The sequence below is a fragment of the Symphalangus syndactylus genome, chromosome 9 (genome assembly GCF_028878055.3).
Source record: "Symphalangus syndactylus isolate Jambi chromosome 9, NHGRI_mSymSyn1-v2.1_pri, whole genome shotgun sequence".
Taxonomy (NCBI): Eukaryota; Metazoa; Chordata; class Mammalia; order Primates; family Hylobatidae; genus Symphalangus; species Symphalangus syndactylus.
Window position 1 is genome coordinate 31,206,770 of NC_072431.2, and position 27,879 is coordinate 31,234,648.

Sequence of the window (27,879 nt, forward strand, 5' to 3'; positions counted from 1 at the left end):
GTTCTCTACAAAGCTTAACGACCGACGTGGATCCTTCGGCAAATCCGAGTAGGGACGGCCAAGGATGTAAATTGTGCCTCCTCGATGGCTCCGCCCATCGCACTGGTCTAGTCAACGCGAGCACCAGGAGTGGCGTCGGTGGCTTCTTCACTCCCGTTTTCCGTCCCGTTTTCCCCGCCCTCCGCAAGTCATTTAACCAATGAGAGAGTGATGGGCGGCTACCAAACGACGCTTCCATTTTTTGGAGTCTCTGAGGTTAGCCAATCAATGGGAACTCGGTGGTTGCTAAGACGCATTTGAGTTTGCTCCACCCATACTTAGGACTTTAGCCAATGAGAACCTGTACTTTGGACGGTTGCCGCGAAACCAGTGAGGTTACTTCCAACGCCGGGGAGTTTCGGCGCATGCGCAGATTGGGGAAGGTTCTGGAAGACGGGAGAGCTGCCGCCATTTTGCGGGAAGAGGAGCCGGTCTACTTGCAGTGCTGCCTCTCTTGCCTAGACTCTAGGAAATATCCGAGCTTCACTCCCCACAGCATACTCAAAGGAACGGAGAGAACCGGGACCCCCCTGCGGGGACCCGGAACTGGTGAGAAACCCCAAAACCCGGTCCCCACCAGACGTCACCAATGCGTGGCGTTGCTGCACGGCGCCTCCCCCTGACGTCACGGGCGGAAAATGGCGTCACGAAGAGATTCAGGCGAACTTGTAACATTAAAAAAACCTTTGTTTGTTGTGACCTGGAAGTGTTAGCTACTTAAATGTAGCCCACTGCCACGATTTTAGAGGTGGGCACCCTCGTGGCTGTATCCTGCACCGATAAAGATGCGGTTTCTAGAATCCTGTGATTTTTCTTTCCGGGTCCCTGCAGCCGTGACACTTAGGGTCGCCCACACCGGAGAGGGGAGCATCGACGCTCCGCGGCCTGAGAGGACACGCATCATCAGTTTCAGCCACTCGCACCACCATTCAGAGAGAGAAGGGAATTGAGCTTTCTTCCTCAATCTCCAGTCTGTCGAAGATTCATGTTCACTATGTTGACCTTTATGGGCTTTTCCCATTTAACTTTTTCAAGCACTCATTCCAGTAGGCGTATGATGAGGCCACATATGAAGATGGAGCCCTGGGACACTGGCTCCCGCAGAGATTGTGCCAGTTGGTTGCCTATAGGACCTCTTTTTTTTTTTTTTTGAGGCGGAGTGTCGCTCTGTCACCCAGGCTGGAGTGGAGTGGCGCGATCTCGGCTCACTGCAGCCTCTGTCTCCCGGGTTCAAGCGATTACCCTGCCTCAGCCTCCCGAGTAGCTGGGATTACAGGCGCCCGCCACAACGCCCAGCTGATTTTTGTATTTTTAATAGAGATGGGGTTTTGCCATGTTAGCCAGGCTGACCTCGAACTCCTGACCTCAGGTGATCCACCCGCCTCGGCCTCCCAAAGTGCTTGGTTGACAGGCGTGAGCCACCGCCTATGGGACCATTTTTTAAAGCTACACAACATGGGGAGGGTAGTCCTTCAAGTAGCTTTTACCGTTCTCTTTGTTCCTCTTTTTCATTAAGCTGCCTTCAGTTTGTAGGTGTTTGTGCCCAGCTAAGTGATCGGACCCTGGAGATGGCGCTACCATCACCCCTGGGGCTCCAGCTTTTCGTGAATTGTTCCCGAATTGGTCTGACAGTGGTTCTCTCTGCTCCTTTAGCAGTGGGGTCTACCTGTTGGCTTGTGCTATGACGAGGTCTAGGAACTGACGTGATTGTGGGTCTCTAATGCTGTTTTTGGAGCAGGATGGAAGAAAACATGATATTCTGTATGTGAATGAGATTGAGTGGACCTTGACCCATAAGTTGGGAAATGAGAGAGTTTGAAAACTACCAGCCTGGGCCGGGTGCAATGGCTCATGCCTGTAATCCCAGCACTTTGGGAGGCCGAGGCAGGCGGATCACGAAGTCAGGAGATCGAGACCATCCTGGCTAACACAGTGAAACCCCGTCTCTACTAAAAATACAAAAAAAAGAAAAAACTACCAGCCTGAAAATGCATAGTGTTTGCTACCTTACTGCTTTTAGGACATCTAGAAAGACACTAAACCCAGTGAGATTGCACGTTTCAAAATATTGTGTTGTATATGTCTGTGCTTAAATAGATATATTTGTTTCTGAGTGAAAACTTTTTACATAGAGGTTTATTTGTAGAGGCTCGTAAACTTAAGTGAAAGTTTTAGTGTGTATGTTAAGTTGTTCCTTACCCTGCATTAGCACTCAACAATGAGCAGTTCTTGAAATCAAGCATTTCATTTGGAGGGGAGAAGGCAGATTGTAAAAAATAGTTTATAACAGAAAATTTGGGTAGACATGGCAGCCAAAATGAGTGAAACAGCTTGAGTATCAAAAACTTCTTTTTAGGCCGGGCTCGGTGGCTCATGTCTGTAATCCCAGCACTTTGGGAGGCCGAGACAGGCGGATCACCTGAGGTCAGGAGTTCGAGACCAGCCTGACCAACATGGAGAAACCCCGTCTCTGCTAAAAATACAACATTAGCCAGGTGTGGTGGTGCCTGCCTGTAATCCCAGCTACTCGGGAGGCTAAGACAGGAGAATTGCTTGAACCTGGGAGGTGGAGGTTGCAGTGAGCCGAGATTGCGCCATTGCACTCCAGCCTGGGCAACAAGAGTGAAACTCTCTCAAAAAAAAAAAAAAAAAAAAAAAAAACACAAAATAACTTTTCTTTTTAGAACTGTTTTCCCATAGTGAATCAATAGTGTATACTAGTCTAATATTTTTAAGCATACACTGTACATGCCTCAGATATAGGAGACTCACAATGAGGTTTAGCTAATGGGACTGATTATTTTGATAAACATATGAGAAGAACATTCATGTTCAGTGAGTATATATTTAAAAGTAGGTATCTTGGTATACTGTGTCCTTTTTTTTTTCCTTTAAAGTTAATTACAAACCATATGAGAAGTAACCTGATATAATAGATATAATGTTAGATTTGAAGTCGGAAAACCTTTCTGATCAAGAATTAGCTCCTCTGGTCAGATGTAATCCTAGCACTTTGGGAGGCTAAGGTGGGTGGATCTCTTGAGTCCAGGAGTTTGAGACCAGCCTGGGCAACATAGTGAGACCATGTCTCTACCAGAAAAAAAAAAAAAACCCAATATATGAAAAGTTAGCCCGGCATCGTAGTGTACACCTGTGGTCCCAGCTCCTGGGGAGGCTGAGGTTAGAGGATTGCTTGAGCTAGAGAGGCAGAGGTTGCAGTGAGCTGAGATTGCAACATTACACTCCAGCTTGGGCAACAGAGTGAAACCGTGTCTCAAAAAAAAAAAAAAAAAATTCTTCCCTTTGAGCTGTGTGACCTTTTCTGTTTTGGGGATTGAGACAGAATCTTAATCTGCTGCACAGGCTGGATTGCAGTGGCGTGATCTCTGCAGCCTCAACTTCCTGGGTTCAAGCAGTATTTCCCATTTTAGGCTCCCGAGTAGTTGGGACTACAGGCACGCACCACCATGCGTGGCTAATTTTTATATTTTTTGTAAAAATGGGGCCTCATTGTATTGCCCAGGCTGATTTTGACCTGGCCTCAAGCCATTCTCCAGCCTTAGCTTCCCAAAGTGCTGAGATTGCAGGCGTGAGCCACCGCCTCTGCCTGGCCCTTGAGCTGTGTATGACTTTGAGCAGTTCAAAAAACCTTAGTTTTAAAAAATTTGGGTATGAATCATATATTACCTGTCTGCAGCATTTGTTACCTTTGATTGCTAAATAAATATAAAGTGTTATTAGAAGAAGTAGAAGGCCGGGCACAGTGGCTCACGCCTGTAATCCCAGCACTGGGAGGCCGAGGCAGGAGGATCACCTGAGGTCAGGAGTTTGAGACCAGCCTGGCCAACATGGTGAAACTTCGTGTCTACTAAAAATACAAAAATCAGTGGGACGTAGTGGCGGGCACCTGTAATCCCAGCTACTCAGGAGGCTGAGGCAGGAGAATCGCTTGAACCTGGGAGGCAGAGGTTGGCGTGAACCGAGATCATGCCACCGCACTCCAGCCTGGACAACGGAGCGAGACTCCCTCTCAAAAAAAAAAAAAAAAAAAGCCAGGCGTGGGGCTTATGCCTGTAATCCCAGCACTTTGGGAGGGCGAGGTGGTCGGATCACCTGAGATCGAGAGTTCGAGACCAGCCTAACACGGAAAACCTGGTCTCTACTAAAAATACAAAATTAGCTGGATGTGGTGGTGCGTGCCTGTAATCCAAGCTACTCAGGAGGCCGAGGCAGGAGAGTCACTTGAACCTGGGAGGCAGAGGAAATTGAGTTTACTCATTTTTGTGTATACCGATTTGATTTGGGTTTAATTTCCATTTTAAGCCTTAAATTTGGCTCCAAGTAATTTTTCTCTAAGAATCTTCTCTCTCCGTAACATGCTTAGCACAGTGTCTAGCAGTTGTAGGTACTGTAAGTCATAGAATCATAGTTGTAATTATTACACTTATTAATTGTCAAAATAGGATATGGACTCTTAGGGCAACCAGGGCAGCATTGTTGCATAGTGCGTTAGCTGCTTTAAAGAGGACAAAGTTCCTCTTTTTTTTTTTTGAGATGGAGTCTTACTCTGTCGCCCAGGCTGGAGTGCAATGGTGTGATCTCGGCTCACTGCAACCTCTGCCTCACAGGTTCAAGCGATTCTCCTGTCTTAGCCTCTTGAGTAGCTGGGACTACAGGCGCCCGCCACCATGCCTGGCTAATTTTTGTATCTTTAATAGGGACGAGGTTTCACCATATCCGTCAGGCTAGTATTGAACTCCTGACCTCAGGTGATCCACCCACCTTGGCCTCCCAAAGTACTGGGTTTACAGGGTGAGCCACCACGGCTGGCCAACAAAGTTCTTAGAGTTATGAAAAAGTCTGATTATGATAGCCTCCTTACATAGAAATTCCTCAGGTTTTTTTTTTTTTTAACAGCATGATTGAGGTACATTTAATGGGCACACGATAAAACTGTATACATTAAAGTGTACACTTTCATGCGTTTTGATATGTTAAACACCCATGAAACCATCACTCCCAAAGATTTGTTTGTTTTTGTATTTTTGAGACAGTCTGGCTGTGTCATCTAGGCTGGAGTGCAATGGCATGATCTTGGCTCACTGCAACCTCTGTCCTCTGGGTTCAAGCAATTTAGCGCTTCAGCCTCCTGAGTAGCTGGGATTACAGGTGCTTGCCACCACACCCGGCTAATTTTTTTTTTTTTTTTTTTGAGACGGAGTCTTGCTCTGTCTCCAGGCTGTAGTGCAGTGGCATGATCTCGGCTCTCTGCAACCTCTGTCTCCTGGGTTCAAGCAATTCCCCTGCCTCAGCCTCCCGAGTAGCTGGGACTACAGGCGTGCGCCACCACACCCAGCTAATTTTTGTATTTTTAATAGAGACGGGGTTTCACCATGTTGGCCAGGATGGTCTCGATCTCTTGACCTTATGATCCGCCTGCCTCGGCCTTCCAAAGTGCTGGGATCACAGGTGTGAGCCACCATGCCCGGCAATTTTTTTTTTTTTTTGAGACAGAGTCTTGGTCTGTCACCTAGCCTGGAGTGCAATGGTGTGATCTCGGCTGGCTGCAACTTCCGCCTCCTGGGTTCTAGCAATTCTCCTGTCTCAGCCTCCCAGGTAGGTGGGATTACAGGCATGCGCCACCATGCTTGGCTAATTTTTGTATTTTTGTGTTTTTTTTTTTTTTTTGAGATGGAATCTTGCTCTGTCACCCAGGCTGGAGCGCAGTGGCGCGTTCTCGGCTCATTGCAACCTCCGCCTCCTGGTGGTTCAAGCAGTTCTTATGCCTCAGCCTCCCAAGTAGCTGGGACTACAGGTGTGTGCCACCATGCCTGGCAAATGTTTTGTATTTTCAGTAGAGAGGAAGTTTCGCCATATTGGCTAGGCTGGTCTGAAACTCCTGACCTCATGACCGCACCCAGCCTTAATTTTTGTATTTTTCGTAAAGACGAGGTTTCACCATATTGGTCAGGTTGGTCTCGAACACCTGACCTCAGGTGATCCACCTGTCTTGGCCTCCCACAGGAGGATTACAGGTGTGAGCCACAACTCCTGGCCCCAAAGTTGGCCCCAAAGTTTTTCTTGTGCCCTTTTAAAATCTTTTTCTCCCAGCCCTTCCCCTTACTCCTATCGCTAGGCAACCATTGATCTGCTTTCTGCTTTCTTTGATATAGTGATTAGTTTGCTTTTTTTTTTTTTTTTTTTGAGACTGAGTCTCGCTCTGTCTCCAGGTTGGGGTGTAGTGGCACGATCTTGGCTAACTGCAACCTCCGCCTCCCAGGTTCAAGTGATACTCCTGCCTCAGCCTCTGAGTAGCTGGGCCTACAGGCGCGTGCCACCACATCCAGCTAATTTTTGTATTTTTAGTAGAGACAGGGTTTCACCATGTTGGCCTGGATGGTCTCGATCTGTTGACCTCGTGATCTGCCTGTCTCAGCCTCCCAAAGTGCTGGGATTACAGGCATGAGCTACCGCGCCTGGCCTAGTTTGCATTTTTTAGAATTTTATGTAAATGGAATTGTTCATGGTGCACTTTCTTGGGGGGGGGTTGGGGGGCTGGTTTCTGTCACTCCATGTAATTATTTTGAGATTCATCCATATGTGGGTTGATAATTCCAGACCAATAACGTTTGAATAATTTATCGTATTGGTTTTCTTTGGTATTTTCTGTTTTTCTTATTTGACAAACTGGTGATAGACAGCCTCGGGAAAGGCAGTTTCTAGATGTGAAAGCTTGGGGGAGGCACGTTTTACCTTGCCTGCCAGAGAGAAAGGTTTCAAGATGGGATTGGTCGAGCCTGTCTTAATCATCACATTTCTGAGTTACCTAAACTATAGTTGGTATTGGATAGAAAATGCTCAGGGATAAGGCCCTAATTATTGGTGTTCAGGGTATGCGGAGAGGAAGACCTTAGGGCAAATCTGCATTTTGGTGTTGCTTTGACTTGCTTCTGATTTTTAGTCTTGCCTTTTTCATTTTGATTGGAAATAATGTGCCTATATTTGTTTATTATTTTTTCTTTTTATATTTTTCTCACATCTGTAGCAGCCAGGCCTATTTTTATTATTTAAGTTTAAACCAAGTATTTATTCAGAATTTTGAACAGTAGAGTGGAGACCTAATGTCCATTTTATAGTGAACAGTAGTTTGGCTACCATCATTTTCTCTTCATAGAACAGGATCGGTATTGTATTTTGTTTCTTCCTAGATACTCAGTTTTCTTCTATATCCTTGACTGTTTTTTTGTGTTGTTTGTTTTGTTTTAGAGACAGGGTGACACATTGCTGCCCAGGCTGGAGTACAGTGGTGTGATCTTGGCTCACTGCAACCTCCACCTTTTGGGTTCAAGTGATTCTCCTGCCTCAGCCTCCTGAGTAGCTGGGATTACAGATGTGTGCCACCACACCCAGCTAATTTTTATATTTTTGGTAGAGACAGGGTTTCTCCATGTTGGCCAGGCTGGTCTCAAACTCCTGACCTCAGGTGATCTGCCTGCCTTGGCCTCCCAAAGTGCTAGGAGTACAGGTGTGAGCCACCGCGCCCGGCCTGTCCTTGACTATTCCAAGCCACAAAGCCGAACTAGTTCAGATCTATAGGGTGTAAAAAGAAACCTAGAGTAAGTGACAGCCGGTAAGGTTTCTTTGCAGTTCAAGAAACAGAACTGAAATCTGTATATCCTGAAGTCTTTTTCTTGGAGTGGGAAAGAAATGTGTGGTGCTGGAAAGGGAGGAAAAATATAAAACAGGTTCTTACATATTAATATCCTCTCCCCAGATCTGACAGGATGGCATCTGATGACTTTGATATAGTGATTGAGGCCATGCTGGAAGCTCCCTATAAAAAAGAAGAGGTAATATTTTCCACCTCACTCCTGGAATTGGGTTAATAAGAAAGAGTAGTTGTCGATCATCACTTTCAACTTTCAACATTTTATGAATCCTCTTTCTCTGCTTATTTAGTGTGTAGAATAATCATAAAAGGCATAGTCTTAATAAGCTTTGCTGGAGACTATGGTTGAGAGCCATACTTTTAGAGGGGACCTCAGAAACAAGTGGGCACACAATGTGGTAATCTGTGCTTTGCTCCAAACTCGAAGTGACACAGTAGAAAGTCACTGTACCTCAGACCTAGCACCAATTTCTTTTTTTTTTTTTTCTTTTGAGACAGAGTCTTGCTGTGTCGCCAGGCTGGAGTGCAGTGGTGCAGTCTTGGCTCACTGCAACCTCCGCCTCCTGGGTTCAAGCGATTCTCGTGCCTCAGCCTCCCAGGTAGCTAGGATTATAGGCAAGCGCCACCACGCCCAGCTAATTTTTATATTTTTAGTAGAGACGGGGTTTCACCATGTTGGCCAGGATGGTCTCGATCTGACCTCATGATCCACCCACCTTGGCCTTCCAAAGTGCTGGGATTACAGGGGTGAGCCACTGCGCCCGTCCCAGTTTCTTTTTTGATATATTTTTTATAGAGACAGGGTCTTGCTATGTTGCCTGGGCTGGTCTCGAGCTCCCAGGCTCAAGCGATCTGCCTTGGCCTCCCAAAGTGCTGAGATTACGGGAGCGAGCCACTGCACCTGGCCCACTTAACACCAATTTTCTTGCTTGCTTGCTTTTCCCTCCCTCTGCTCTCTCCTCCCATCTCTCCCTCATTCTCCCTTCCCTTCCCCCACTGCTTTCTTTTTTCTTTTCTTTTCTTTTCTTTTTTTTTTTTTTTTTTTTTTTTGAGACGGAGTTTCACTCGTTGCCCAGGCTGGAGTGCAGTGGCGCGTTCTCAGCTCACCACAACCTCTGCCTCCCAAGTAGCTGGGATTACAGGCATGTGCCACCACGCCTGGCAAATTTTGTATTTTTAGTAGAGATGGTTCCTCCATGTTGGTCAGGCTGGTCTGGAACTCCTGACCTCAGGTGATCCGCCTGCCTTGGCCTCCCAAAGTGCTGGGATTATAGGCATGAGCCACCATGCCTGGCCATTTTTTTTTTTTTTTTGAGACAGAGTCTCACTAGGCTGCCCAGGCTGGAGTGCGGTGGTACAATCCCAGTTACTGCAACCTTTGCCTCCCAGATGCAAATGATTCTCCTGCCTCAGCCTCCCAAGTAGCTGGGACTACAGGCGTGTGCCACTATGCCTGGCTAATTTTTGTATTTTAGTAGAGATGGGGTTTTACCATGTTGGCGAGGCTGGTCTCAAACTCCTGGCCTCAATTGGTCTGCCTGCCTCAGCCTTTAAAAGTGCTGGGATTATAGGCGTGAGCCACCGCCCCCGGCCTAGCACCAATTTGTAACTCTCCTGGGAAATCTTAGTGGAGCAGATGTTGGGTAACTGAAGTTTGACATCAAAATCTGTCATGCTGATCCCTTCCTTTCAGGTAGTTTCCTTGATTCCTCTCTTACTCCGTTTGTTAGGAAATAAGGGTGCTGAAAATCTGGCTAGATAATCAAGTTGTTTGATTTCTTTCTTGTCCACCTTTGTTCCCTTTGCCCATTGGAATCTGTGTGTCTGCCACCTTATACCTTGTGACATTTTCCTGGTGAATGCCTCAGGATGAGCAACAAAGGAAAGAAGTTAAAAAGGATTATCCTAGCAATACCACCAGCAGCACCAGCAACAGTGGCAATGGGACCAGTGGAAGCAACACCATCAGGGAGACAAGCAAGTGAGTGTGGGAGGAAGAAATGGGTTGGCAACTTGGGGAAGGGAAACAGTTTTGTCCTTTGGAAAAATAACCAGAATAGGGAGATTGTTTCTGTTAAGACTGCTGACTGTTAGTAATGGCTCCACTTAGGTCATGAGAATAATGGTGACTTGATTTAATTATCCAGTCTTCCTTTTCCAGTGTAAATTTGTGGATTAGTCCTAGCATCAATATACTTCATTTGAATAAAATACCAAGAGGGGCCGGGTGTGGTGGCTCACACCTGTAATCCCAGCACTTTGGGAGGCCGAGGTGGGTGGATCACCAGAAGTCAGGAGTTCGAGACCAGATTGACCAACATGGTGAAACCCCGTCTCTACTAAAAATACAAAAATTACCTGGGTGCGGTGGCAGGCTTCTGTAATCACAGCTACTCAGGAGGCTGAGGCAGGAGAATTGCTTGAACCTGGGAGGCGGAGGTTGTAGTGAGCCGAGATTGTACCATCGCATTCCAGCCTGGGAAACAGAGTGAGACTCCATCTCAAAAAAAAAAAAAAAATAGCAAGAGGACCCCTGATTTGGAAACACCAGGTTTTGCTTGGCATTAGGGGGAAAAATGGCGTCTTCAGATGCCTGACAGCTTTCAGGGCTGTAAGTTGGTATTGTGCAATTGCTGTGAACTACTGCTGGATCATCTTCGGGTCTTTGGTCTTTTCATGCTTTCTGTTTCATTCTGGCCTTACTGTAATTCCTTTTCTTTGGCAGCGATAATGAAACCTTCTCTTTAAGAATTTACACTCCTGACCTGGCGCGGTGCTCACGTGGGGCTCACGCATGTAATCCCAGCACTTTGGGAGGCTGAGGCAGGTGGATCACTTGAGGCCAGGGGTTCAAGATGAACCTGGCCAACATAGCGAAACCTTGTCTCTACTAAAAACATAAAAAATTAGCTGGGCATGATGGTACATGCCTGTAATCCCAGCTACTCAGGAGGCTAAGGCATGAGGATTGCTTGAACCTGGAAGGCAGAGGTTGCAGTGAGCTGAGATTGCACCACTGCACGACAGAGCGAGACTCTTTCTCAAAATTAAAAAAAAAAAAAAAAAAAAGAATGTACTCTCTTTCACAGGAAGAAGAGGAGTCGGAGCCATAGTAAAAGCAGGGATAGAAAGCGCAGGTCAGTAATTCTGGGCCAGGCACAGTGGCTCGTATCTTTAATCCTAGCACTTTGGAAGCCAAGGCGGGAGGATCACTTCAGGCCAGGAGTTCAAAACCAGCCTGAGCAACATAGCAAAATCCTGTCTCTACAAAAAATTTAAAAATTACCCAGGTGTGGTGGTACATATTTGTACTCTCAGCTACTTGGGAGGCTAAGGCTGGAGGATTGCTTGAGCCCAGGAGTTCAAGGTTGCAGTGAGCCGAGATTGCAGCACTAAACTCCAGCCTGGGCAACAGACTGAGAACCTGTCTCAAAAAAAAATAAAAAAATAAAGAATTAAAACATTTAGCTTAAAACACAAACACATTGTACAACTCTACAAGTTTCCTTTATGTCCTTATTCTATAAGCTTTTTTCTATTTTTAAAATTTTTTTGTCTTTTACTTTTTAAACATTATTGTTATTGTTGAAAACTACAACACAAAGACACATGAGCCTAGGCCTGGAGGGGTCTTTCACCTCCACATCTTGTCCCACTGGAAGGTCTTCGAGGGCATTAATACACATAGAGTTGTACTCTGCTCTAACAGTGCTTTCTTTAGGAGCACCTTCTGAAGGACCCGCCTAAGGCTGTTTTATAGTTAACCGAAGTAGAAGTAATATATTCTAGAATGATAACAAATATAGTAAATACATGAATCAGTGACATCATTAATTTTTATCGTGAAGTATATACTGTACGTAATTGTTTTATTTTTAAACAATTTTTAATGATGTATAATGTATGTAGTTTCTGGTATGTGTGAAATTTAATACATATAATTTGTAAAGATCAAATCAGTGTACTTGAGATATTCTTGACTTAAATATTTATCTTTTCATTATGCTAGGAAACATTCAGATTATTCTCTACTAGCTATTTTGAAATGTATAATAGATTATTGTACACTGTAGTAATAACCCTACTGATCTGTTGAACATTGGGTCTTATTTTTTCTTTTTTTTTTTGTTTTGAGACTGAGTTTCGCTCTTGTTGCCCGGGCTGGAATGCAATGGCACGATCTTGGCTCACCGCAACCTCTGCCTCCCAGGTTCAAGTGATTCTCCTGCCTCAGCCTCCTGAGTAGCTGGGATTACAGGCATGTGCCACCATGCCTGGCTAATTTTTTTTTTTTTTTTTTTTTTGAGACAGAGTCTCCCTCTGTTGCCCAGGATGGAGTGCAGTGGCGCGACGTCGGCTCACTACAACCTCCGCCTCCCAGGTTTAAGAAGTTCTCCTGCCTCAGCCTCTTGAGTAGCTGGGATTACAGTCACGCACCACCACGCCTGGCTAATTTTTGTATTTCTGATAGAGATGGGGTGTCACCATGTTGGCCAGACTGGTCTGGAACTCCTGATCTCAAGTGATCCACGCATCTCGGTCTCCCAAAGTGCTGGGATTACAGGCGTGAGCCACTGCGCCTGGCCTAATTTTGTATTTTTAGTAGAGATGGGGTTTCTCCATGTTGGTCAGGCTAGTCTCGAACTCTCGACCTCGGATGATCCGCCCGCCTTGGCCTCCCAAAGTGCTGGGATTACAGGCGTGAGCCACCGCTCCCAGCCCTGGGTCTTATTTTTTCTATTAAATGATATATTTGTATCCATTCATCTACTTATGTTCATTCCACCCACAGCCCCCATCCTTCCATCCTTCCCAGCCTCTAGTAAACACTAGTCTTTCTGTCTTCATGAGATTCACTTTGTACATAATCGGATGTGCTGTACTTTTATACAACTGGGAGTGCAATAGGTAATAGTTTGGTTTACACCAGTATCACCACAAACACATAAGTAATACATTACAACATTACAGCGGCTGTAACATCACTAGGTTATACGAACTTTTCAGCACCATTATAATCTTATGGGACCACTGTTGTATATGCACTTGGTTGTTGGCCTAAACGTGATGTGGGCATGACTATAGTTGTTTCCCTCTGTAGTCATAGTCGAGATCGGGATCGGTATAGACGGAGAAATAGTCGGAGCCGAAGTCGAGGTCGGCAGCGTCGTCACCGTAGCCGTAGCTGGGATCGTCGACATAGTAGTGAGTCACGAAGTTGGGACCGTCGTCGTGAGGATCGTGTGCGTTACAGGAGTCCTCCACTTGCCACTGGGTATCACTTTTTGCTAATAGATTCACCTTTGTATAATAATCTGGATAAAACAACAAATGCACTATGAACCCTGCTTGAGGGTGCCTATTATAACACATTGTGATTGGCAGGATACTCAGGCACAGAAAGGGTTGGTATTCAAAATTTACTGGCGTGGTAGCTCATGCCTGTAATCCCAGCACTTTGGGAGGCTGAGGCCAGAAGATCACTTGGGCCCAGGCATTCAAGACCAGCCAGGACAACATGGCGAAACCCTGGCTCTACAAAAAATGCAAAAATTGGCTAGATATGGTCATGTGTGTCTGTAATCCTAGCTACACAAGGAGGCTGAGGTGGGAGGATTGCTTGAGCCTGGGAGGCAAAGGTTGCAGTGACCTGAGATGGCGCCACTGCACTCCAGCCTAGGTGACAGCGGAAACCCTGTCTGAAAAAAAAAAAAAAAATGAGACGAAGTACTGGAATCTGGTTTTCTCACCATGGAAGACCCAGCATTGGACCAATGAGAATAAGGTTTCACCTTTTTTCTCTATTCTTTAGTTATAGGTATGGACACAGTAAGAGTCCTCATTTCAGAGAGAAGAGCCCAGTCAGGTGGGTTGATAATGAACACTGTTTTAGGGATTATGAGGTATGAATAAAAGGTTATTTGAGCCAAATTACAGGAATGTGTAGTACTTGAGGGTTAGTTGGAGAACAATGACCAGGTATTGGGAGGCCTGGTATCAACACATTTCACTCTTTAGGGAGCCAGTTGATAATCTGAGTCCTGAGGAGCGTGATGCCCGCACAGTTTTCTGTATGCAGTTAGCTGCCCGAATTCGGCCTCGAGATCTGGAGGACTTTTTCTCTGCTGTAGGCAAGGTAACCCTCCCACCTTAGTTTTCTTCTGAGTAGCTTAGCTTGTATCTCCCTTTATGCCCAACTCAGGATTTCTTTTGTGTCCTGGATAGGTTCGCGATGTACGTATCATCTCAGATCGGAACTCACGTCGTTCTAAGGGCATTGCCTATGTGGAATTCTGTGAAATCCAGTCTGTGCCACTGGCCATTGGGCTGACTGGGCAGCGGTTGCTGGGAGTGCCTATCATTGTACAGGCTTCACAGGTGAGCAGGCTGAGAAACAGACATAAGATTTTAAGGGGAGAGGGAATGTGGGACATGACCTATCATTTCCTCCTTCCCCAGGCAGAGAAAAACCGACTGGCAGCCATGGCCAACAACCTGCAAAAGGGCAGTGGTGGACCAATGCGCCTCTATGTGGGTTCCCTGCACTTCAACATCACTGAAGACATGCTCCGGGGCATCTTTGAGCCCTTTGGTAAAGTGAGTAGAAGTGAGAGAAACCTCTGAAGGGAATTGGAAGAAGTGGGGAGGGTGAGTGTTTGAGTGTACTTCTCTGTTGTGCCTGGCTATGATTAACCTGCTGCATACATCATAGTGAGCATATGAGTCTATGCTGTGAAAGTTTGGCTCCATCTATTCATGTGCTTGGTGGACAAATAAGTTAGACACAATGAAATCAAATAATAGGCCAGATTAAGAAAGATTAAAAAATACAAAAATTAGCCAGATGTGGTGGTGCATGCCTGTAGTCCCAACTACTCGGGAGGCTGAGGTGGGAGGGTCACTTGAGCCTGGGAGGTCGAGGCTGTAGCGAGCCTTGAAAAAAAAAAAAAAAAAAAGGCCACCTTTTACCAAAATATTTCTACTGACTAATCTTTTTTTTTTCTTTTTCCGAGACAAGGTCTCACTCTGTCACCCAGGCTGGAGTGCAGTAGCATGGTCTTAGTTTTGTATTTTTTGTAGAGACGGGGTTTTGCCACGTTGCCTGCCCACGTCAGCCTTCCAAAGTGCTAGGATTACAGGAGTGAGTCACCACGCCCCACTGTTTCTTTTTAAAAGATTTGGGCCAGGCACTGTGGCTCAGTCTATAATCTCAACACTTTGGGAGGCTGAGGCAGGAGGATCACTTGAGCCTAAGAATTTGAGAGCAGCCTGGGCAACATAGCAGAACCTCATCTCTACAAAAAATAAAAAATTAGCTGGGTGTGGTGGCCTGTGCCTGTAGTCCCAGCTACTTGGGAGGCTAAAGCGGGAGGATTGCTTGAACCTAGGAGATCAAGGCTACGGTGAGCCATGATTGCACCACTGCCCTCCATTTTGGGCAGCAGAGTGAGACCCTATCGCAAATTAATAGTGATAATAATAAAAGATGTAATTTTTTGGGTAGAAAGCTAGAAATATTGGCAGATCGTGATGGCTCACTCCTGTAATCCCAGAACTTTGGGAGGCTGAGGCTGGTGGATCATTTGAGGCCAGGAGTTTGAGACCAGCCTGGCCAACATGGTGAGACCGCATCTCTGCTAAAAATACAAAAATTAATGATTGCACCACTGCACTCCTGCCTGGGCAACAGAGTGAGACTCTGTCTCAAAAAAAAAAAAAAAAAAAAAAGCAATCTGGGTAGGAAAGATTGAAGATGTGGGCTAGTCAGAAGTTTACTAATAATTTCTCACTATTCTACTACAGATTGATAATATTGTCCTGATGAAGGACTCAGATACAGGCCGCTCTAAAGGTTATGGTTTCATCACGGTGAGTCTCTAGTCTTTTAATTTTTTTATTTTACTTTGGGTTTGTCCACTTGTCTGATTTTGCAGCTTAGCTTCATCCTCCTCCTTTAGGAACTGTCTAAATGACCCATAAACCCTGGTGCCTGAAGCTTGGACTAGCCTTCTACCCCTTGAGATGAGTGCATTGCTTGAGATATTGGCTTTGCTCCTACACTCTGTCAGTGGCCCTGGTATGGGGGTGTTCAGGAGTTCAGCCAGCTTCCCTGGTGCTGCAACTTGGCTCTTTGGGTAATAGTAACCAGGCTGCAGCTAAAATGTTGGGGGTGTGAGGGAGGTTAGGTATGGGCTTTTAAGGACATGCTTTGTAGAATTGATGTTTCTCATAACAGGGATGGGAATAGGAAATTATACTTCCCTCTGGTGCTACCCCATTTGAAGCAATTTCTGCACTGAGAAGGATCACTTATTAACGTAGCACTATGGGGACAATAGTGAGGCCACCTAATTATGGGCAAGTTTCACCTTTTCCTGACATTCCAACAAAATGGTTGCCAATTCCTATAACTGGTTCTTCCAGCCCCATGTGACTCCAGGCTGAGAACTGGCTGCCAGCCACAGAGTCTGAAAGAAACTTGTATTTTCTGGGCTTAAACCAGGCAGCATACACCCCCACAGTTACCCACAGGGCAGAGGGCAGTAGGTTGTATTCTATCATTGGAATTGCTCACCTCAAAAATATCCAGTAAAGGCAAGCCATGTATAACACCTGCCTAGGAACTGTCAGTATCACATGCCAGGCCCTAAGGCAGGTTATACTGCTAGCTGGCTAAACAAAGCTAGCTGTGGTGTTGACAATTCTGTGGTGGCAAGTAACTTTTGTAACCTTTTCTAGCTCTCTGTGTGACTGAGATATGGAAAGGCTTCTGTGGGGCGTTTTTGCCCTTGCGTTGTTGCCTTTTGGGTCAACAACCTTGACACTTAAACAAACAGCAGACTGGGAATCCTCTTTGTACCAGTATGTTGCCGGGTGCTGCTGAGAAAAGGGACTAGAGAGTAAAGGCCTTCTGGTCAGCAGGTCACTTAGTCAACAGCTCTTGTGTGTATGTGGGGGTGTGCGTTGTGCCTTGCTGTCAGCACTAGGGTGTGTTCCCTCCTAAGCCTGGAATTAGGAGTTCCAGATTCCTAGTACTTAACTAAAATTTGGCCAGGCACGGTGGCTCACGCCTGTAATCCCAGCAGTTTGGGAGGCCAAGGTGGGTGAATCGCCTGAGGTCAGGAGTTCGAGACCAGCCTGACCAACATGGTGAAACCCCATCTCTATTAAAAAAAATAAAAATAAAAAAACTAGCTGGGCATGGTGGTGGGTGCCTGTAATTCCAGCTACTTGGGAGTCTGAGGCAGGAGAATTGCTTGAACCCAGGAGACGGAGGTTGCAGTGAGCTGACATGATGCCATTGCACTCTAGCCTTGGTGACAGAGTGGGACTCCGTCTCAAAAAAAAAAAAGGACTAAAACTTACTAGGACAGAGAACTGAATTAAAAGCCCAGGAGCCTTGGCTCTTAGCTTGTCTTCCATTTGATATACCCATTTGTGAAATAACTTGTCAGGCTAGGTTTCCTACAATAATAAACTTTTGCATTGTTAGATTCTTAATGGAGCTGGAAGATTGGAAAGTGACTGCCATTGAGTCCATTGGAAAAGGTCTTTTTCAGAGAACCATTTTGAGGTGATGGGCATAGGTCATATTTTCTGGGAAAGAAAAGTTTGTACCTCAGTGAGCATACAATTTTCCTGGGATAGTAGGACTAGGGAATGTTACTGGGTCTTTGAGAGCATGTCTTTAGTGAGTAGGTGACTAACATGGCCTGGGTTTCTCATAGTTCTCTGATTCTGAGTGTGCCCGGCGGGCCCTGGAACAGCTGAATGGCTTTGAGCTTGCTGGTCGACCTATGAGGGTTGGCCATGTGACTGAGCGACTGGATGGTGGCACAGACATCACTTTTCCTGATGGGGACCAGGAGCTGGATCTGGGATCAGCAGGTGGACGTTTGCAGCTCATGGCAAAACTGGCAGAAGGTAAAATATCTCCGCAAGGTGAAGAATATGGGGTTGAATTTTAGATGAAGGGTTGGGGCTTAGTGCCACCTTTTCTTTTCCTTTTAGGCTCTGGAATCCAACTGCCAACCACTGCTACTGCTGCTGCTGCTGCTGCTGCCGCTGCCCAAGCTGCTGCCTTGCAACTGAATGGAGCAGTTCCCTTGGGGGCCCTGAATCCAGCAGCTCTGACTGGTAGTCTTAGACATGGGAAAGGAAGGGAAGGTTTGGGGGTCTGGAAAGAAGGAGTGCGCTGTGCTTGCTCACTCACTCTGCCTGTCTTTGTTCTAGCTCTGAGTCCAGCCCTGAACTTTGCCTCCCAGTGCTTCCAGCTCTCCAGCCTCTTTACCCCCCAGACCATGTGAGTCTCAGGGTCTAGCTCATTCTAGCCTTTGATTATTCTCTTTCCTTTGGCTTCCCATTTACCTCTTCTTTCCACAGGTAAATCAGTGGCACAGCATACTGCCTCCTTGTGCCTCTGGATCCTGCCACTTCACATCTACACTTCCATGGCTCCATTTTGTGGACCAAGCCATCCTGAGGGCATGGACATTGTCTCTGAGGAAATTGGGGCCACCCTTAAGACACCAAGAAGAGCTCCTGCCCATGGTCCCACTGGAAATGGACTCTGCTGAGCAAAGCCCCCAGTTGAAGAGGAGAATCCACACCTACATTGAATACCTGTTTCTCCATGCATATCGTCTCTGAGATTACCTTCTTGCCCTTTCCAACACCTTAGTGATTCCTCCCCCATTGGGAAGGCCATAGGGCATTAACTGAAGGAACTGACCTCTCTCCTTTTCCTGTACCTTTACCCTTTAGTCTGTCAAGGGAAACCCTTAGGACCTCTGAATCAAGAGGACTGAGTTTGTAGGTGAACCTTGAAGGTGCTCTTTTTGTTACAAGGGCCCTGGGAGATAGCATGGACATGTGCATTGAGAAGCCAGCCTCAGACCTTAGCTTGAAGCAGCTTGAGGCCAGACCTACTGTAGGCTCAGCATCTTGCTAGGAGGCATGGAAGTGATCTGTCCTGCCAGGAGGCATGAGGAGTGATCTGTCCTGCCAGGAGGCATGAGAGTGATCTGTCCTGCCAGGAGGCATGAGAGTGATCTGTCCTGCCAGGAGACATGAGGGTGATCTGTCCTGCCAGGAGGCATGAGGGTGATCTGTCCTGCCAGGAGGCATGAGGGTGATCTGTCCTGCCAGGAGGCATGAGGGTGATCTGTCCTGCCAGGAGGCATGAGGGTGATCTGTCCTGCCAGGCGTTTAGGGGCTTTCAGGAATTTAGTAAAAGGTGGAGTATGCCTTTCCAGTATCTTCCATCTTCCTTTGTATACTTGTCCTTCCTCCCATTTCCTCCCTTTGGCCTGGGGTGGGAGGATGGAGGCTGCTACTCTACCACTTCCTGTGTGCCTCTACTGTGGCCTCAACCCTGGCAATGAAAGCTGCTCTCATCCCCTACCTGGGCGTGTGTGAGCCCTTCTCACCGGATTTTATACCCTTGTGTCTGTGTACATAAATATATATACATACATATATATATATATATATATATATATATATATATATATATAAACTTTGTACAAAAGGCAAGCCTCCTCCTTGTGGCTGCTGTTGCCCATTTGTGTGTGGTCTTTGTTGTGTGTCTGACAACTTCTCACGAGCCCAACTCATGATGTTTCTAGGGATATAAAACATTAGTAACACCACTGTGTTTATTTATTTTATTTAACCACCTTTAGAAAGAAAAATGAAAACTCACACCTGGGTGGGGTTCGCATTCTGTATCTGCATTACACTGTTGATCCTATGGTTGTCTTCTCCATCTATCTTCATCTTAACTATCTCCATCCCAACCACCCACTGGACAGAATTACCCAAAGAGCCAAGTTGCAGCACCAGGACAGACTTAACAGGCTCTTTCTCTGTGCCTAATGACAGATCTTATCTTTCCAGCAGATGGCACTATGACAGTACTACATTCTACACTTCTTTTTTTCTAGTGGGGGGGGTTGTGATCTTGAAGAGTTAAATACCAGAGCTAAGCTGAGCTTTCTTAACTCTATTGGCCTTTGTAGCTGCCTTTGACCCTCTTTGTAGTAGCAATCCCAATCCGATATCCAAAGGGGTTTGTGTCTTGTATAACAGCAGGGTTCCCCTGACCTGATGTCTACTGTCGTTCCTCTGTCAGTCCCCTCAACTCCTGCTTTCCATGTGGCTCTGCCTGGCATAACAGAGGCCTGAGACCAGTGAATTCTAGGGAACTGAGTATTCCAGAAATACCTCTGTGAAAGGGAAGGTGCACCTACCACTGCCTTAATAATGGGGTGGGAGAGTGGCTGTCTCACACAGCTTAGGGACCAAATGAGAAGGCCTGAATTCAAGGGCAGGGTTCTGTGGGGCTCCTTTTTTGATCTCTATGGCAACAAAATGCTAAGACTTTCTTATGCTAAAAATATGGATAATTGCTGTTAGGTTTTAATTTGTCAGCTCTCAGACTTCTAAGCCAGTGATGTTAGCCTCTGGGGTTGCTTTTAACACAAAATCATTTAAGTACTTGAAGCCTGCTTGAGTCATAAAAGGCCAGGGGGACTCTAGCTCCTAAGTCTGTTTGCTGCTTCTGTAACAATACCACAGACTGAGTAATTTGTAAAGAAAAGAAATGTAGGCTGGGTGCAGTGGCTCATGCCTGTAATCCCAGCACTTTGGGAGGCTGAGGTGGGTGGATCATGAGGTCAGGAGTTCAAGACCAGCCTGGCCAACATGGTGAACCTCTCTCTCTACTAAAAATACAAAAAGTAGCTGGGCATGGTGGTGGGCGCCTGTAGTCCCAGCTACTCAGGAGGCTGAGACAGGAGAATCGCTTGAGCCTGGGAGGTGGAGGTTGCAGTGAGCCGAGGTCGCACCACTGCACTCCAGCCTGGGCAACAGAGCGAGACTCCATCTCAAAAAAACAAAAGTGTATTTCTCACAGTTCTGGAGGCTGGGAATTTCAAGAGCATGGTGCCTGCATCTGGTGAGGGTCATCCCATGGCAGAAAGGCACAAGGTAGAAATGAGTACATGAGACAAAGGGACCATGGGCCAAACTTGCTTTATAACAGCCCTCTCATGATAACCTGCTCTGTGATAGTGACATTAATCCATTCATGAGGGCTCTGTCCTTGTGACTCAGTCATCTCGTATTAAGCCCCATCTTCAACACTGTTGCATTGGGAGTCAAATTTCCAATGTGAACTTTTGGGGGACACAAACCATAGCATTTCTGATTCTTCCAGGCCTAGATCTCACATGACGTTGCTGTTCTCCTGGTTACCACCCCCATCCCTTCCCCCATCTTATCCTAGTTTGCTTTCTGGACCTGCAGGGAAGGGAAGGAGGATGCACTGTTTTTAGGTAGAAGCTGCTGGCTATGACCCAGCACCCTTACAGTTATTGATTTGGCTTCTAATGCATCTTGAGAAGTGCAGTGGGTACCGTTTTTGTTAGTCATCCTGAGGCCATGAACTGGGTCTTCTCATGGCTGGCTTGGCTCCTTTAGACTATTATAAATATCCACAGGCCTTGCCTCCCTGCCTTCCTCTGCTTGGTTTCCTTATGTTTCCATCCCTAGGTACTTTGGCCTTCCTACACTCGGATCCTTCCACCTCAGTTCTTTCTTGTTCTTAGTTCCTCACATAGCCTCTTGCCGGGAGAGAGACAATGTTGGAAGTAAGGACATATCTAAGACAATTTCCAGTCTTACTCCATATAAGGTGATGGTATCTAGTGAGTGACAGTTGGTGTCGGTGTGTGACTCAGTGCCTTCTTGTTACTCATCCCTCCATACGGGGTGGTTAGAGTGGAGAGAAGCGGGCAGTGAACAGACTCTGGGCCCAGCTTAAGGTAAAAGAAACTTCCCTCAACATCTACCTGCACATGGTGGCTGGTGGGGTAGGGGTGACATTGTGACCCAGATCCTTTGCCAGCATAGTTAGAATTTCCCTACCAGTCGGCCGGGCGCGGTGGCTCATGCCTGTAATCCCAGCACTTTGGGAGGCCGAGGCGGGCGGATCACGAGGTCAGGAGATCGAGACCATCCTGGCTAACACGGTGAAACCCCGTCTCTACTAAAAATACAAAAAATTAGCCGGGCGAGGTGGCGGGCGCCTGTAGTCCCAGCTACGCGGGAGGCTGAGGCAGGAGAATGGCGTGAACCCCGGGGGGCGGAGCCTGCAGTGAGCCGAGATCGCGCCACTGCACTCCAGCCTGGGTGAAAGAGCGAGAATCCATCTCAAAAAAAAAAAAAAAAGAATTTCCCTACCAGTCTTCAGTTCTAGAAAAGATTCTCACCTGATTTTTGGCTTCCAGTCTATGCTTCTGTATTCATTAAGGTGGCGGCATTTCCTCATTTCCTCCCTGTTCTTTAAACTGCTGTGCTCTTGACACAGGAATTCTGCCAGCTTCCTCAGACTCCCAACAACCCCCAGATAGGAGTTACCAGTAGAAGCAGAAGCTTGACCTGTGAACTTTTAGTCCTGGAGCATATCATGAAGGGAACTGAGTAAAAACCTGAAGGATGGAATTATATCACAGTCCCTCTTCTCCCTGTAATAGAAAGGCTTTAGTGAAAATCAGGCAGCAATACTTGGACAGTGAAAAGAGACTCTGAAAGGTGAGGTGACAGGAGGTGGCATAATGGTCATTGTTAACATTTATGCAAGGTTGGTTGTAGGTTAGGCATTCTAATCATGTGTATTAAGTCACAAAATCCTCACAACAATCCTCTAAAGTAGTTTATTATCTTTACTTTGTAAACAAGGAAACATATCCAAATAGGTTAATTTTCCCCATAAGCACAAAGTTAGCAAGTTAGGGATTCCAATCCAAGTACTCTCACTTCAGATCCCTTGATCTTAACCTTACCTGCCTCTCAGCACCACCGTGGAAGACAAGGCCTTGGAGTCAGTGAGGAAGTGTCACTTTTCCTATCCCTGTACCCATAGCTCTCAGTAGACTCAGAATTTTTCCACTGCCATGTCTTTGCTTATCTTGAGTGACAGTGTTTGTGGGTGAACCTTGAAGGTGCTTTTTCTGCTACAAGGGCCCTGGGAGATAGCATGGACATGTGCATTGAGAAGCCAGCCTCAGACCTTATCTTGAAGCAGCTTGAGGCCAGACCTACTGCTAGGAGGCATGGGAGTGATCTATCCTGCCAGCTATTTCCCTTCCTTTCCTCCTTCTGCTGATCAAAGTCCTGTCCTTTAAGACCCTGAAGCTTTCCTAGGTGGAGTTAATCTCTCTTTTCAGTATTCTTTGTCCTCTTGTGGGTCATCTTACTCTACTTTTATTTAGTAAATAAAATAATTTCAATAAAAATTATTTTATTGAAAACTCCATTACTCGATGGTTACAGCCTGATGAGGCCAGACTTAGATGTCTTTCTCATGATTGCTTTGCCTTGCACATATCAAATGTCTGTAGAATTGAATGAATGCTGTCTGTGTTAAAGTCAGCACCAGGCTTTCCAAAGGCTGCCCCTTCTAGGCTGCTTTTCCCAGCAGCCTCATCCATTCCTTCCTCACTCCACCAGGAGAGAAGATGCAGCTTTACTCTTTTTGATGTTACCATGGTAGCCTGTGATACTTTCTTTCTAAAGTGCTGCTTGCCATCCACCAGAGACTGATGTTTCCATGGCAACCAGGTGAAGCTGGATACAGGAAAGGAATTCCGGTCTGAGAAGCTGCATATCTGAATCTTCTAGCTTCAGACATCCTTTCCCCTCTCTCCTAACTTTTGCACTTCATATCCAGGACTGGTTTGCTCTCTGGTGTGCCCTTGGTTGAGAGAGCTCTGTGAAAGTGAGGTGAAGCAGACCAACCAACTTAGATCATGTGAGAAGGTGGGTGCAAGGAAAGAGCTGATCAAAGATCACTTCAAAAAGTTGGATGAAGTCTATTAGTTGTTCAGATGATCTGCTCTCAAGAGCCCTTAAGGAGTTGGCTGGAGTTTCTGGAGAGCCATTAAGCAGTTATTTTTGAGAGCAATGGGTAGATGGATGAGGTGCCTGAAGACTGGAAAGGAGCCAGTCAGTGCCGGATTGTAGAAAGGAGAAACAATGACCTTGGAAATTGGAGACCTGTCAAACTTGCCAATGTTCCAGAACCGATGAGAGTTTCAGTCAGCTTTCAGGCATCAGGAAGCCTACTTGCTTAGAATCAGTGGTGCTAAGAATTCGCCTCCTCAACTCCTGAGCATAAGCAAGTTAGGGGACCTCCACCCTGTAGCTGAGTGTCACACTCTGGAACCACACAGCATGGTTCAGATCCCTCTTCCCTCACAAACTAGCTGAATAAGCTTGGGTAAGTTACTTCACTTCTCTCACGCTTCATCTGTAAACAGGAAATGATAACACCTATCTCATAGGGATGTTGTGAGAATTCATTGAGAAAGGTTTGGAACTTGGCTTATTACTGTCCTCAGTATTTTCACTCCTCTGGATGCCTACTCACTCAATTTTATAGCTGACTTCATTCTCCCCAACTTCAGAGCTAAAGGTTTATGGGGAAAAGCAAGGGCGGTGCAATGGTGAAAATAAATCTTCATTTTTAAATAAATAAATTGTTCCTGTGCTAAAGCCCCAAGCTTACAAGGTCTTGGGTCACACATAACCTGCCTAGTTTTCAGGAAAACAAATCCCACTAGCCCAGTCTCTTTATGCTTGAAGTTCTGTCCACATAGTTAGATTTTAACTGGTTTCGAAAAATCAAAATGAGCCCACCTCACAGTTACCTTCAAGGTACCTAACACCATTAGCTTTGTCTGGCAGGGGAAAAATACCAGGGCACTCCGTTTTGTTTTGTTTTGTTTTGAGACAGGGTCTGGCTCTGTTGTTCCTGCTGGAGTACAGTGGTGCCATCACAGCTCACTGCAGTCTCAACCTCCTGAGCTCAAATGATCCTCTTGATTAGCTGGAACTACAGGTATGTGCCACTATGCCCAGCTAAGTTTTGTATTTTTTGTAGAGATGGGGTCTTGCTATGTTGCCCAGCTGGTCTCGAACTCCTGGGCTCAAGTGATCCTCCCTCCTTGGCCTCCCAAAGTGCTAGGATTATAGGTGTGAGCCACCACAACTGCCTGAGAGCACCCTCTGTTACCACCCTTTCCTTAGCGTCTCAGCCTCCCCCAAGCACCTGTCTTTGTTGGTCTCCAGAGCCTAGCCCTACACTGGCATTTTCCTTTCTGAATAAGTATTTTATTTATTTATTTTTATTTTTTCTTTGAGATGGAGTTTCACTCTTGTTGCCCAGGCTGGAGTGCAATGGTGCCATCTTGGCTCACCGCAACCTCTGCTTCCTGGGTTCAAGTGATTCTCTTGCCTCAGCCTCCTGAGTAGCTGAGATTACAGGTGCGCGCCACCACTCCCAGCTAATTTTGTATTTTTAGTGGAGACAGGGTTTCTCCATGTTGGTCAGGCTGGTCTCGAACTCCTGACCTCAGGTCATCCGCCCGCCTTGGCCTCCCAAAATGCTGGGATTACAGTCCTGAGCCACTGCACTGGGCCTTATTTATTTACTTATTTTTAATTAATTAATTAATTTTTTTTGAGATGGAGTCTCGCTCTGTCGCCCAGGCTGGAGTGCGGTGGCACGATCTCGGGTCACTGCAAGCTCTGCCTCCCAGGTTCACGCCATTCTCCTGCCTCAGCCTCCCGAGTAGCTGGGAATACAGATGCCCGCCACTACGCCTGGCTAATTTTTTGTATTTTTTAGTACAGACGGGGTTTCACTGTGTTAGCCAGGATGGTTTCGATCTCCTGACCTTGTGATCTGCCTGCCTTGGCCTCCCAGAGTGCTGGAATTATAGGCGTGAGCCACTGCGCCCAGCTGGGCCTTATTTATGTATTTTTCTGAGACAGAGTCTCATGCTATCACCCAGGCTAGAGTGCAGTGGCATGATCTCTGCTCACTTCAACCTCTGCCTCCTGGGTTCAAGTGATTCTCCTGCCTCAGCCTCCCGAGTAGCTGGAATTACAGGCACCCGCCACCATGCCTGGCTAATTTTTGTAGTTTTTTTTAGTAGAAATAGGGTTTCACCATGTTGGCCAGACTGGTCTCAAACTCTTGACCTCAAGTGATCCACCCACCTCGGCCTCCCAAAGTGCTGGGATTACAGGCGTGAGCCACTTGCCCGACCTGAGTAAGTATTTTAAATCAGCACAGGTCCTCTGCTTAAAGTCAAGTTATAATTTGAACACAGAAATGGAAAATCATGCAGTAAAATACCATCGCGGAACTTTAATTGCCAATCTTTCCCCCAACCTTCCATCAAACGACAAAACCCAATAAAGTGTTACCTGTGAGTCCTATGGGAGGCATGTTGGACTTTGTAGACCATAACTTAAATTTTTATCTCCAAATGGTGCTATGCTTTGAAAGTTTAGCAAGCTGCTTTGATGCCTAAATAAGGGGCCAGGACATAGATTGCAAAAGGCATTGCTACTTCCACTGCTTCTCTGTATAATGCTTGAGAAATTACAAAGATCTTTGCTCTTTTATTTAGTCCTCATGACTTTGCTACAAGGTAGGTATTCTTCATTTTAGAGTTGGGATAGCATAGCTGAGTTCAGCAAACCAGACAGGTTAAGAGTGACTTCATCCACAGACCCCAATCCAGGAAACATCCTGAGCACTAACTGAAAAGCATTCAAGGGCTCACTGAATTTGCATTCACATCTGGAGTTTTCTTTTTTTTTTTTTTTTTTTTGAGACGGAGTCTTGCTCTTTCGCCCAGGCTGGAGTGCAGTGGCGCAATCTCGGCTCACTGCAAGCTCCGCGTCCCGGGTTCACGCCATTCTCCTGCCTCAGCCTCTCCAAGTAGCTGGGACTACAGGCGCCCGCCACCACGCCCGGCTAATTTTTTGTATTTTTTAGTAGAGACGGGGTTTCACCGTGGTCTCGATCTCCTGACCTTGTGATCCGCCCGCCTCGGCCTCCCAAAGTGCTGGGATTACAAGCGTGAGCCACCGCGCCCGGCCTCACATCTGGAGTTTTCAAGGCCACTAAGCTGTGGAAACTTGACATCAATATTCAAATAGATGAACAGGGACCTTGAGCATATCCATCAGGGAGTCACCAAGATGATAAAGGCCTGAGAAGCAGTATGCTCTTGTCTGGTGTTTGTGTCCTTTGACGACTGCACCATCCACCCAAATTTTGCTGCCTTCTTTATAGGAAGGGCCTTTTCCTCATGTGGTGGGCTGCCCACTGTTTCTCCTCTGTGCATTTGCTCATGTAGTTTGACCACAAGGAATGCTTTTCCTTCTTTCTCTCAACTATCTATAGCCTACATACCCTTTAAGGCCCAGTTTCTAAAATATGTCTTCCAAATTTACTGTTTCTTCCATTCAGAATTCCTGGAGCACATGAGGTAGCCCCCAGTTAGATAGAATGTGGTATTGTTTGCTGCTATTTTGCCTGTTTTGTGCTGTATCACCTCATCCATCTCCCCAGCTTAATTGTAAGCTATTTGAGGGGCAGAGATTGTGTCTTATTTGTATTTGTTTTCCCCACTGGGCCCGGCACAGTGATTAGCATATTGCAGATGTTTAGTACTTGAGAGAAACAAAATGTCTTCTAGCATTTGTGGATGAAAGATTAAAATGTCCAGGAAAATTTACTTAGATTGATGTGGATTGAAACTATATTAGATTAATAAAAAGATGTGTGTGTGTGTGTGTGAACTTCCTAGGAGTGAGGGCTTAACCCAGAGGACTTCCACGTATGACCCTGGCAGTCTTTCAGAGGAGAAAAGCCCCTGTTCCAGTCTCTCTAGAGGGGTCAGATGCAGCACAGCCTAAAAGCTCATCTGTAGGCAGAGGCCCAGAGTGGAGAGATTTCCAGATGCAGGACTCCCCGTTCCTCTGACCCTCAGGGGAGAGCACACAAAGTCTATACTCTAGGCCAATGAGGGGGTCTTGTGGGCAAACGGGAGTGGGAGTAGTAGGGGCTGGGCAGGGGCTGGTAAGGGAACACGGACTCCAAGACAAAATTGCAGTGGTTAAGAGATGCATGAGGACAGAAAGGACCTTACCTGGCATGGCAGCTCAGGCCCCAGTGCCCTCTGCTGACCTCTCACCCCAGCCAAGATCAATGGCTCTACTTTGCCTTGAGAGAGAAAGAGAGAATGGCCTGGCTCTCAGAGAAGGCCTCACCTCTCCCAAGTCTGGCGGGAGCCTGGCTTCAGCTTCCG

The 27,879-nt window shown here is 46.4% G+C and overlaps 1 protein-coding gene across 8 annotated transcripts; it reads left to right on the forward strand.

Annotated features, from left to right (window-relative positions):
* Positions 1–398: 398 nt before the first annotated feature.
* On the forward strand, positions 399–27,306 carry RBM23 (RNA binding motif protein 23). 8 transcript variants are annotated; one of them, XM_055291868.2, is made up of 14 exons: positions 401–588; positions 7,814–7,889; positions 9,577–9,689; positions 10,798–10,845; positions 12,810–12,983; positions 13,521–13,574; positions 13,727–13,844; positions 13,934–14,086; positions 14,168–14,305; positions 15,512–15,577; positions 17,437–17,632; positions 17,720–17,845; positions 17,942–18,011; positions 18,092–27,306. In XM_055291868.2, the coding sequence occupies exons 2-14, from the start codon at positions 7,824–7,826 to the stop codon at positions 18,093–18,095; spliced, it is 1,326 nt and encodes a 441-aa protein (XP_055147843.1). In that variant the 5' UTR covers positions 401–588; positions 7,814–7,823; the 3' UTR covers positions 18,096–27,306. The 8 variants fall into 8 exon arrangements, with proteins under 8 accessions (XP_055147849.1, XP_055147848.1, XP_063465496.1 ...); XM_055291869.2 differs by lacking the exon at positions 401–588 and adding an exon at positions 620–787; XM_063609425.1 differs by lacking the exon at positions 401–588 and adding an exon at positions 825–1,009.
* The last annotated feature ends 573 nt before the right edge of the window (positions 27,307–27,879 follow it).